Here is a 12604-nt window from a genome sequence, read left to right as displayed (position 1 = left end):
ACCTAAGTGGGGGTTGCTAGGGGGCAGCAGGGGGGCCCTGTAAATGACAGTCAGGCTCTGGAAAGCTGGCATCTCCCTGGATCAAGTTTGTCGGCTTTGCTGAATTAATTGAACAATTTTTAATTGGGCTTTGAGTGAACGGGCAATTAATTGCCGCTGTTTTGAATTTTATCGTGTCATCATCTCCCTTAGTGCGCCGTGCAAGCCACTGCTCTGAATAATGCTTTTTGTGGTGCAAAGTAGTGAGCACACGGGGCGAGTTGATGAACCAAGCTGGAAAAGGTTTGAGAACCACTGTGGCAGACAATCTTGGACGAAATGTACCCAAAGTCTGGCTTCGTCTAAGGCAGTCTTCCTGTGCCTGTTAAATTACCCCTTTAAATCACTATGAGGACTAGAAACCTTACTGATCTGTGGGGCCTGTCTCCTAAATAGAAAGGTGCATGCTCTGTGTGCAGAAAGGCTGGGACTGGCAGTCACAGTCCTGAGATGGATGGCTTGGTGTCCTGGCTCAGCATAAGGCTGCTTTTGGCTTAATCAAGAACCATGAGGGCTAGCATCTTGCTTCATTTTCAGGGGAGGGTCCACAAGCTCCGTGCTCGAGAGGCCTCTTCCAAACTCTCCAATTTCTATAATTCCGCAGTTAGCATCTCAAACGGCATCCCACGTGCTTCTCAGCCCTGCCATAAGCATACCTTGCTGCTCAATCTCTCCCTCCCGTTTGCTCCTGCAGGTCCCGTCACCAACGCCTTCATCACCCTGGCTCCAGCCAACATGCTAAACCCGGAGAGCAAGCCCCGCGTCCCCCTGCCCAAGTTCAGCCGCCACCTCTACACCTTGGAGAACGCGGGGAGCCCTGCCAGCGAGGGGATGATGCTGTGCCTGGGAATGCATCAGAAGGTAGGGGGGTCTTCGGCTGCTTCCCCAGCAAACATGGACCAAGTGACCACCAAGCTAGAAATCCCCCTTCGCTCTTGAGGATGGTGGGCAAAAGGATGGCCGAATGCTTAACGCCCCAGGTCCACTGGTATAAAGGTCTCACTAAGACCAATAGATTTGAGGCTATTTCCCGGTGTTTGATCCTCAGTCGGAAAGGCACAGTCATAGAATCAAGAGTTGGAAGGGACCCAAGGGGTCATCTAGTCCAATCCCCTGAGATGCATGGGTCAAAGTTAAGAATAAGGCCTTTTGGCTGCCCAAGTGGAGAATAGAGAGCGGGATGTGTTTGAACTAGAAGAATGTACAAAAAGAAGATTCATTGCTCTTCCACTTTCACAGCTCAATCTTCAGAGATGGCGATTGCCCATGATTCTTGGCTAGAGATGCCCACAGGAGATCTTGCAGGAGTTCAGACAGTCCTGGGAGATCTCGCAAGCCCATGCCAGAACTGGCACGTGGAGAGGGCCTTGTCCCCCACCCCCAGCAAGGCAGGGGGCTTAAAAGGACTTCTGTCTTGAATGCATTTAATAATAATAATAATAATAATAATAATAATAATAATAATAATAGCCCATCTGATTGGGTTGCCCCAGCCACTCTCACCGGCTTCCAACACATATAAAAACGTAATAGAACACCAAACATTAAAAACATCCACATACAGGGCTGCCTTCAGATGTCTTCTAAAAGTTGTGCTGCTGGGAGGGCATTCCACAGGGAGGGCGCCAGCACTGAGAAGGCCCTCTGCCTGGTTCCCTGTAACCTCACTTCTTGCAGTAAGGGAACCACCCTCAGAGCTGGACCTCAGTGTCTGGGCTGAATGATGGGGGTGGAGACGCTCCTCCAGGTCTACAGGGCTGAGTTTGTCTTTTTCTTGCGGTTTGTAATTGCTTTCTCTGATTACGCAGGAAACCAAATAAAGACATGTTTTATAGCAGAAGACGGGGGGAGAGAAGGTACGGAAGTGGGGCCCAGGCGTGGTGGGCGAAGGGAACACACCTCTGAGCTCTGCATGCCTGTGTGCCAAGCCTCCTTCCCCTTCCGATGCAAGCGGGAGCAGGTGGCTGTTCCCTCCTGGAAGAGGCGATGCAGATCTGAGAGAGGCAGGGCTGAATGTTCTGGTACAATTACCCCTCAGGGAAAGGAACAGGTTGGCAGGAGAGAGAGAGGGAGTGTATTATAATCCTGTTGTTGGGCACTGAGGCAGTAATAGGCTGGAACGTCTCCACCGCACCTTGGCATCTTGAGGGATGAGGTCGGCCGTAACACATAAATTAACTTCCAGTGTTGGGGAGGCCAGCAAGATCCCTGCCAGTGGCCCATCTGGCTCAGCATCCTGTCCCCACAGTGGCCAGACAGTTGCGCCAAAGGGAAGCCCACCAGCAGGATCCGAGCACTAGAGCCCTCTCCCTTTCGCAGTTTAACGAAGAGTTTTATTTTATCTGTCTTGAATCTTCCAACCGGGCCTTTCTTGTGTCAGCAGCTTGGATCTGAAGTGCCTCAAGGACTGCCCGATTCCTTCTGCCCTGCCTTGGTCACAGAGACCTTCCGGTGGGGCCCTCTTGGTGCTGCCGGACAAGCCCTGCCTCCTTTCTCTCCCTTGACTGCCGTCTGGTAGAATGGCAGCTGAGGATAAGCAAAGGGCAGCTGGTCTCTGAGCAGAGGCAACTGAGCATCCCTCCTTCCCTCTTTGAGACTTGGGTTTCACAATAGCTGGGCCTCTGCTCCGATTCAGGAGGTTCTCCTTTCTGCCTGGGACTCTTCTCTTGGGTTCATGCAGGTGGCTTTGAGTGGAGACCATGTGACTTCAGGTGGACAGGGAGCGGGGAAAGGGTCCCGCTACCTGCTGGCGAGCTTTCCGGGGACACCTGGCTGCCTGACTGCAGGGAAACGGGAGGTGGCTTTGCTCTGATGTCCCCCACAACGTCGTAAAATCTCAGCCTCCCCACTCAAACCCGCCAACCCCCCTTTGCCAGGAATGCATTTCGTTTTCCCAGCAAGGGGTTGCATCCGATGCCCTCTCGCAGCCGCTCCAAGGAGAGGGAGAAGGAGGGAAGCCGGCGTTTCATCCGCCTTTCCTGTTAACCATCGCTCACTGCGGAGGCATTTTCTCCTCTCCTGCCTGTCTCCTCTCCCCCCAAAACACAAAGGGTACTTTGATGTGTTATCTCTCCTGCCTGTCATTTTTCCCTCTCCACCCGCGAGACTGATGGGGCCGTCTTCTTTGATGGATTAGCTCCTTGCGAAGGGAGGCCTCGTGCCCGCTTCTCTCCCCTGGCACCACACGGCTTGTCCTTTTCTTCTTCTGAGTTTCCTTGAGCTGCGGCGGGCAAAGTGTCCGGCTGCCCACCCCAAGGCTCTTGCCAGGTATCTCATCTAGCGTTCTTGTAACAGATTCCCAGGGGCGTCTGCTGTCAGCCCTACTCCTTTCCTCTGCAACGTTGACAGCGGCCCCAAACCTCCAAGGTGCGATGTCTCTTGTTCACCCAGCAAAAAGAAGGATGTTTCCAAACCAGGAAAGGGGGTTGTTCAGGTTGGACTGGTTTGGGAAACTTCAGCTCCCCCTCATCTTGGGGAGTCTGGCAGAATCCTGACAGCAGAACAAGATTCTAGCCCTCATGACTGCTTAGGGGAGGGTGGGAGACTGAAAACTTGTGAGAACACATAAGGAGAGTCCTGCAGGGTCAGACCAGTCAGGGCCCATCTAGTCCAGCATTCTGTTTCTCACAGTATCCAACCAGGAGTGTTTGAAATTAGTCCGGCTCCAGGTGCATTTTGCACCTGGCTATCGGCCACTTGCGACCAAGTGAAGGTTCCTGGGTGTCGCTTGACACCTCCACCATCTGGAGGTGCATGCCTGGGCATCCTTGGACCTCGACTGTTTTCACACACTAATACGCCATCCTGTAGAATTCTGTCTGTTGTATTTTATCTGCACAATCAGGATGAATTTCAGCAGCCAAAATGCTTTTTCAGTGCAGCCTGAGCAAGAGCAGTGAGCAACGTTATAGTGAATTGTTGTCACTTGTCTTCGCTCCCCCCACTGCCCTGCTGAGAGTTATGAATGCCTATGTTATGAATGGTCTGTGTCACTAGGAAGAAAAAGAGGTTGGAATGGGCCGATACATATGTAGACTGTCCCTGGATCAAGTGACTTTTCTTCTTTGCTTTCTCAAAGCTCTTAACCCAGCCAGGGGCGTAGGAAGGGGTGTGTGGTGGGGGTGGTCTGCCCCGGGTGTGATCCCAGAGGCAGGTGACAAAATCCCCCCTGGGTGGATTACGCCACCGCACCGCGATGGGCCCCCCGCCGAAGGATCACGCCTCCCCCAGGTGCACGACATGTGCCGGAATGGCTAGCTCCGCCACTGAACCCAAGGTTGTCCCCTGAACTAGCCAGATGTTTAACTGAGAATCAATCAGAGTCAGTCCCTCATTTGGAAAATAAGACTTAAGAACGGTCTTGCCCCCAAATGGCATCTAGAGGTTCTGTTTTGGCAACTGCAACCTTGGTTTAAGGAGTCGTTTAGTGCCTGGCTTGTGTGTCTTGAGTTTCTAGCACTGCAGACCATATCCTCCTTCTCGGAAGAGGACCTGAGTGTGATAGTGGAGGGAGAACTTAGCCATTGTAGCTAGTAGGATTAATTTTGGTTAATTCTGTTTTCAGAGCCATCTGTAAGAACCCATGAAGGTGCCAGAGGAGAGCCCTTAATTCCAGCATCCTATTCTCACAGTGGCTGACCAGGTGCTTATAGGAAACCAGAAGGCAGGTTCAAGCTCCTGGAGTTCAGAAGCATCACTGCTTCTGCTTCTGATGCAGCATTTTTTGAGCCATTGGTTGCATTCTGAAAAGCCATTGGCATCAGTTGTGCAGAACCATCTCGCTTGTCGCTCCTGAATTGAGGGTTCTTTCACTTGTTTTTGAGGCTGTGTTTTTGTCCCTGGTTTGTTTTAAAACATAGCTGCTTTTTTTTTAATACCACCCTCTGACGGAAACATTTTCCAGGGCGGTTTTACCACAGACCGTAAAACAGCAATAAAAAAAGCAGCACAGTTCAATAAAAAGCAGAACCCAGCGTTGACAGAAAATAAATAAATCAGAGGTTGAAAACCTGGGAAAATGAGAAACGTATCTGCTTGGCATCAGAAAGACACGAAGGCAGGGAAGTTTTAAACGGATGATGTTTTGTTGTGTTTTTAATATTTTGTTGAGAGCCGCTCAGAGTGGCTGGGGCAACCCAGCCAGATGGGTGGGGTATAATTAATGAAATCACTACAGTGGTACCTCGGATAACATACGCTTCAGGTTACAGACTCCGCTGACCCAGAAATAGTACCTTGGGTTAAGAACTTTGCTTCAGGATGAGAACAGAAATTGCACAGCCGCAGCGCGGCGGCAGCAGGAGGCCCCATTAGCTAAAGTGGTGCTTCAGGTTAAGAACAGTTTCAGGTTAAGAATGGACCTCCAGAACGAATTAAGTACTTAACCCGAGGTACTACTGTATTACCAATTGGTGTCAGACCAGGCGAGAGAGAGAGAGATCATGTCCCCCACAAGTAGGGGGAACAGCTGAAAAGACCCTCCCATGTTTGCCACCCACCTCGTCCAAGGCAGCCTGGGCAGGTGGACTTAAGAAAGGACTCCACATTCTATGGATTCCATTTGTATTTTTTGAAGCGCCTATCTTGTTGCAGTATGGAAAGCTTTAATGAAAATCTCAAGACAACATGGGCAGGTGTCTGAGGTAGGGGGGGGAGTGACTGATAGCTACATCATCTTGAGGTCTGGGGGACTTCAGAGGTCCAGGGGCTGAAATTTCCTACCCCCAGGCCACAGGAGGATCTTTCACTTGGCTTCCCATTTCGGTCATCTGGTCAGCCGCTGTGAGAACAGGCTGCTGAAGCAAACTTTGTGAGGAATGGTTGAAGGAGGTAGGTATGTTTAGCCTGGAAAAGAGGAGACAGAGGAGATATGAGAGCCAGCTTCAGATATCTAAAGGACTGGCACATGGAACAGGTGTTCAGCAGTGGAAGGGTCTCCCTCGGGAGATGGTGGACTCTCCTTCCTTGGAGGTTTTTAAGCAGAGGTTGGATGGTCATCTGTCATGGACGCTTGAGCGGAGATTCCTGCATTGCAGGGGGTTGGGCTGGATGACCCTCACGGTCCCTTCCAACTCTACAACTCTATGATTCTGTGACTAGATGGGCCACTGGCCTGACCTTTATTATGTCCTTGAAGGTGAAGAAGGACCTAGAGGGGCAGAGGGAGAGAAGCAAGAGTTTCTGTAACCTTTGAAAAAGGATGCTGCTCCCTTGCTATAAAATAAAATAGAGAGATTGCCGTGAAGGTCCTCTCTCTGTGTATTTTGTGTGCGTTGAGAGACGGAGAGAAACCCCAATAACACAATGTCTTCCTTTTGCAGACAGTAATAATCTAGAGATGATAGGGGGGAGGCTGGAATGAGAGTGCCAGAGCCGGGCTCTGCGGATCCCCTCCGTCCTGCGCGCAGGATAAAGATCTCCTCTATCTCCCATTATCGGCTGCGTGTCTGCTCCGAAATTAGAACAGAGAGTCTCGGGCTGCGTGTCTGGAGTTCACGATGAGCTGCTGCTGAGGCTCGAGGTGGTGGGGGGAGGTTTTCCCTTTCCCACTGGTGACGGGAGGCAGGTTTTCAGGCACTTCTGCAAGGTTGCAGAACAGCTGCCTTGCACGCTGAAGGTCCCAGGTTCGAATCTCCAGAGAGGGCTGAGCTAGAGAGCTTGATGGTTTAGCTCCGTATAAGGCACCTTCCTAGTTAGATCAGCTCTTTGCTTGGAATCATGAGGACCAGAATCTTGCGTTATTTGGAAGGAAAGGACCACAGCTCTCTGACAGACCACCTGTTTGGCCTTCAGAAGGTTCCTGGTCCAGTTCCCCACTAATGTCATGGCCAGGTGGGGCCTGAAAACTTGGCAAGCTGCTGCCAGTCTGTGTGGACAATACTGAGGCTGTTGCGGTGTGGTCAGGAAAGGAGCCCTGTGTGGTCAGGCCAGGTTGTGAAAGGCCTCGCGTAGCTAGTAATTTCTTCTGCGCTTTGTTGCTTGGGGATACTCCTGTGAGCCAGAGGGCGACGCTCCTTGGTCCCTGCACCCAGGGGTCCCGGCCCCCAATTCCGATGCTTCTCTTTCAGCACGCAGCAGCGCAGAGTCCCAAAATGGCTCTCTGGGCACAGAGTGCTGAGCTTTGGCATGCCAAATGGCAAAGCTGCCTCGAACCGCAAAGGTGTCTGGGACTGGTTGGAGGCAGAGGAATGAGGGGGTCGCAACTGGGGGAACCCCAAGGAAGGAAGGCTCAGAGCCCAGGGAGTGGTGGTGGGACAAGAGTGAGTGGTCAGAGGGAGTAGCCTGGGGGGAGGAGGTGTCAGAAACTGGAGAGGTAACAGGGCTTAGTGAGCAGGGAGAGTTCGTGGCAGAGGGAAGTCAAGAATCGGAGGCAGAAACTGAAGCAGGAGAGGAGGGAAGCCAGGAGGCAGAGGGGAAGTCTGGCTGGTAAAGAGTCACAGATGTCTCCCCCTCCTGCTGCAAAAAGCTCCCCTCCCCGCTGGCCTCCCAGAACCAGGAGAGGCATGAAAAGGGTGGAGGAGAGGTTGGCTGCATGACGGCCCAGTCTCCGATTGCTTGGGGGAAACCCTGGAGAGGAGGGGACTTAGACAGCTGTGGGGAGGCAGGGACGTTCAGTCTCAGCAACTGCATCACGGGGGCAAGACCTACCAGAGATTATTTGGTGTGCTCATTGGGCCTGGCGCTCCTGTGCAGATCCTGTTTTTGCTAATAAAGACTTGACTACAAGTCGCTCGGTGTGATTTACTGCTGCTCTCTCCTGTCGAAAGGCATGTTCAAACCTTGCTCCCTCCAGCAGCCTGCCTTGTCACTCCTCTCTCATGGCCGGCCAGCTGATGGTATCAGTCCTCTCTCTCTCTCTCTGATGGATGCCTTCTCAAAAAAAAAAGGCCTCTCAAGCAATCGTTTTGTCCCCTGTTATCACTGTTGGTGTGGTGTGATCCTCTTCCTTTAAAAGAATTCCAAGGCTGGCAGAGCTTCTCCGGATCTCTTTGTGAGAGATTATCCCTTTAGCTTCTTCCTTAAGCGCTGTGGAAACTCTTTATCAGGGAGCACTTGAAATTATTTGGCTTCCCTCCCCGCCATTATGCTGGAATATAGCTTTTGCTCCGAGGGTGTGGCTCTTAAGCCGACAGCTTGCCTTTGGCTTCAGCTCGACCGAAGCAGAAACCTGGGACATACTTCAATCCTAGGCTCAATCCCCAGCATCTCCCTGGAGAGCTACTGCCAGCCCATGCTGGGAATATTGAGCTAGGTGGCCCCAACAGTCAGACTTGTAGGTATTTAAAATAGCTGTGTAGGAACCATGAGGGCTATATGCTTAGTTTTGTGTAAAGCAGTTTCTTGTATCCTCTGCATGGGGGTTAAGGGTTTTTTTATTTCATGCTGTAGTTGTGTGTGTGTTTGATATTACAAAAAGAAGATAACAACAGATAAAAATTTAAACATGGAAAACAGAGCTATAGAATGGGCATAAAACGGGTACAGTTGCACATTGGTTGAAATAACAGAAGTCTGTGAGTACAGTCATACCTCGGGTTACAGATGCTTCAGGTTGTGCATTTTCGGGTTGCGCACCACGCCGAACCCAGAAGAACCGGAACGGGTTACTTCTGGGTTTCGGCGCATGCGCAGAAGCGTGAATCGCAACCTGCGCGTGCGCAGACACGGCACTGCGGCTTCCAAACATGCCTCCCGCACGGATCACGTTTGCAACCCGAGCATCGACTGTGTGGGATATAGGCATTACCTGGTTATCAAGTCTAGTGGGGACAGCCTGGGTAGCTCTGTTGGTTGGAGCATGGTGCTGACAAGGCCAGGGTTGCAGGTTCAATCCCCACAAGGGACAGCTGCAAATTCCTGCATTGCAGGGGGTGGGACTAGATGATCCTCAGGGTCCCTTCCAACGCTGCAATTCCATGCCAGATTTGCCAAGCTTGTAGCAAGGGTCTCGAAAATGATGGCCCTTCTCTCTGTGTATGTAATAAAGGAATGCCAAATCATACAAAAAGTGCATGGGAGTTCTGGTCAAAATCTCAAATTACGCACAATTTCCTCCCATTTTCCAGAGCAGTGGGTACCCAGCGCCCTATGTATGATTTGTCAGCTGTTTCCAATTGGGTTGCAATTATTTTTTGAGCTGCTCAGATCATCTATAAGACCGGTTCTTTTGACAATATGTCTACACAATGGCATTTTCAAAAATATCCTTGGCTTGTATCTTGAGCCCTCTGTTCTTCTGTCTCCCACAGGGATCCGGAGAGAGCAACCTGGAAAAAAAAGAGCGGCTGTACTCGCAGATGTGTGCGACAAGAGAAAAGGTGAGGCTCTCTATCCCTGCAACAGGCAAATTTTGAGTTTTGAGAGGCTTGATCTTGACACATTGCAGACTTTATTTTTTCTTCACCAAATCAGATTTATTGCTAGTTAAGTCAGCCATCGTGCCATTTGCGTACACAGACAATAAAAGCAAGGCAGGTGTATAAGGCGCACTAAAATACCATTAACATTTTGCTTTGCAGTAAAGTTTTGGCAATTTTTTTTAACAGTAGGCCAGCGATTCCTACACTGTGCACTGCGGCAGGTAATCCTTCACTTTGCTCCCCTTGAAAAGCCGAAATTGAAAAATAAAAACCTTGAGAAATAAAAGCCTAATGCCAGGCGGCAAGACGTGCTTTTTGAAAAAAGAACCGTGAAAAATCAGATTGGGCCTCTGGTGGAAGCAGTGAGGGGAGCCATAGAATCTTGAGAGCTGGAAGTGACCCCTGAGGTTCATCTAGTCCAACCCCTTGCAGTGCAGGAACCTCAGCTAAAGTGTCCCTGAGAGATGGCCACTCAGCCTCTGCTTTAAACCTCCAAGGAAGGAGAGGCCACAACCTCCCGAGGGAGACGGTTCCACTGTCAAACTGGTTGTGGCGACCCCAGAGCAACTCTCCAAAGCGACTTCATCTCTCTTAAAAACGGGGAGGGGAGAAAAAGGTCAGACAAGCCTCTGGCAGGGGAAGAGAGTCACCACTTCAATACTGGATGCAGCTATCTTAAGGGTTTGCATGGGCAAAAGCTGTGTTGGCAGAAACTTGTGGCATCTGGAGTCGCAATGCCCTCCGGATGGATGTGGGTTTTGCCATCCCAGGATGGAGTGCCTCTTCTGAGCAGAACCATTCCTCAAATTCTGCCTGGTGGGAGACAGGTTTTCTCCACCTTTTACCAGGGATGGAGGTCGCTGTGGCCCTCACGCCAGCCACCTTCTTTGCCGCTGAGTTCAGGGTCCCAGGATGGGCGAAGGCAACGCCCTGAGCCAATACCCTTATCCTTCCTCCGCTTCTCCTCCCGCCCTGGTTCCACTCCCCATTTAGTTTTTAATCCTCTTTTCCCCTTGCAGAACTTGATGGGCGACCAGGAGCAGCTGAAGATCCAAGTGACTCAACTGGAGGAAGAGGTGGGCACCTTGCGCAAGATCAACAAAGGCCTCTTCGACTTCTCCAGCCGCCTCATCATGAAGCAGGGAAAATAGCGGGGGGGTGGGGGGAGGCTGCTCCTCCGAGCCCAGCCTGGTGGCAGCAGAGTGCTGCCCCCCTTGGGACAAGAACCTGGCGGCAGCCACACACAGCGCCTAGGTGCCAAAACCTCTTCCCTGGTCAGAGGGGCAGGAACGATGTTCATACCCTTGCCCGCTGGCAGGACCGGACTTCACACATCCAGAAATTGGGGGGGGGGCGGCAGAGATGGCGTAAGTCAGGATGGTTCCAACAGGACGTTGCAAGGAGACATGGCTGTTCCCCCTTCCTGCTCCTCTTCCTCAGACAAACCAACGGGCCCTTTCCGCCTCCTCTCATTTTGCAAAAGATTCTAGGCCGCGCCATACGACCCGTGACTCAGTTGCTGCTCCACCGCTGCCTTTGCCGCCAGGGATTGATGATCAGTAGTACGCCTGCTTCCATAGGGAAGGGGCCATGCAGGCGGCTTTTGGGGGTTCACCAGCCGTTCTGGCATTCCGCAACTGGCAGGCACATCTCCTGGCCGCTGTCAGTCCAGGAGGAGAACGGTCCAAAGCCGTCGTCAGCAAAGAGGCCTCAATTCCTTTTAACACGGTGTTTTTGAGAGCGACAGAGAGCCCCCCCCCTTGAAAGTGGGGGAGAGGGGAGAGTCTTGTGTTGCATCGTTCCTCAGGCTGCAGAAATGAGGCATTGGATTCTGGGCTGGGTAAACCTCTCCAGGTGAGTAGTGCTTCTCAACGGTTCTCTCCCCTCATTAAAAACATGCACAAATCTCCCAAGCGCTCCCTGCTTTATGAAAGCTAGCCATTCAGGGGTTATGCACCCCCCCCCATGCCATTTTTACATGCAGGGAGAGATTTATTTATTTACATTCTATTGAGCCTGCGCAAATTAGACCTTCCTGCCATTGAACTGAACCACTAAAATTCACCATTACGCAGCTCCGTCATGCACGGTGCACCAGATCGTATCCTTAACCCTCCTCTTGTTTGTCAGGACACGCAGCTCCGTATCCCAAGCTGCTTTTTTTGTACTCTGGTGAATCTGCTTCTCTTTCCTGTCCTCTCTCTCCCCCTACAACCCTTGTCTTTCTTAATTTTACTTCCTTTAAAAGAAATACCTCTGATGAATCCTTTTCCTTTTATTTCTTGTTTTGTTTTTTTCGTTTTGTACTTCTTTTAAATAAAGGACTGTTTACCGAAATTGCATTTTGGTGGAGTGTTTAGAGAGAAGGCGACTTAAGAGGCAACGGGATTGAAGCATATAAAATTACACATGGAGAAAGTTGACTAGAGAAAGGGTCCCCCCCCCCTCAACACTAGAACTCAAGGACGTTCAAAGAAGCCGAATGCTGAAGTCTCCCCTTGCCCTTAGTCATCACAGCTAAATGGAACCTCCAGATTCAGGGGCAGCCTATCCCTGAATGCATTGTTGCCCTGATACCCTGCCCATGGCTTCGCAAGCTGTGGCTTCGCAAGCTGATCTGCGGATCTCGGGTGCTTTCCCTGCTGCACAACGGGAGCGGCTTGTGCACGTCCCATTCGATCTCGTCTCTCGGCCCCTGGAGCTGAGTGCTCTCATCCTGACTTCCTGGAGGGGCCTTTGCTTCTCTGAGTGCAGGGTGGGACCAGCAGCTTCCTCCTCAAGCAAATAGGCGCCTTGGGATGCAGAGATCACTTTCTGGTTGTCATCCCTCCCTGAAGACCCTGTTGTTTCTGCAGCAGCGCCAGGCAGAGGCTGCCATTTTTATATCCGGCTGTTCAGCCTCTAAGCCAGCTGTTCCTGGACTTTTCTCCGGGTGGCCGCCATCCCCCTTGGTTCCATAAACTCATCCCCAGTGCCCCCTGCCCTGGAAAACGCAACCGCAGTTTGCTTGGCACGCTAAGAGAACAGCACAATGAAATTCAAAGCGTCAGTGATTAATGGCACACATAATACAAAACCCAGTTAAAAATAATTCTACAGAAGGGGCGAACTTCATTCAGTGGTGGCCCAGTCATTTGCAACTCCAGCGCACCCCTAGAGGAAATGGTGGGGGTGAAGGCAAAAGACCTATTCTCAAACCATTACTC

General features: G+C 51.3%; 1 protein-coding gene across 1 annotated transcript in view; it reads left to right on the top strand.

Moving 5' to 3' along the window:
* The window catches only part of WDR18 (WD repeat domain 18), a 37562-nt gene extending 25827 nt beyond the window's left edge, over positions 1-11735 (top strand). Inside the window, exons 8-10 of the mRNA XM_083594730.1 lie at positions 734-900; positions 9288-9356; positions 10418-11735. Coding sequence (XP_083450856.1) covers positions 734-900; positions 9288-9356; positions 10418-10549 — 368 coding nt within the window. The 3' untranslated portion in view covers positions 10550-11735. The remainder of the gene's footprint in view (positions 1-733; positions 901-9287; positions 9357-10417) is intronic.
* The last annotated feature ends 869 nt before the right edge of the window (positions 11736-12604 follow it).

Source organism: Podarcis filfolensis, assembly GCF_964270895.1.
Source record: "Podarcis filfolensis genome assembly, chromosome: 18".
In the NCBI taxonomy this organism is placed as follows: Eukaryota; Metazoa; Chordata; class Lepidosauria; order Squamata; family Lacertidae; genus Podarcis; species Podarcis filfolensis.
The sequence above is the reverse complement of the archived record's forward strand: the minus strand, read 5'-3'. Positions and strand labels throughout refer to the sequence as shown.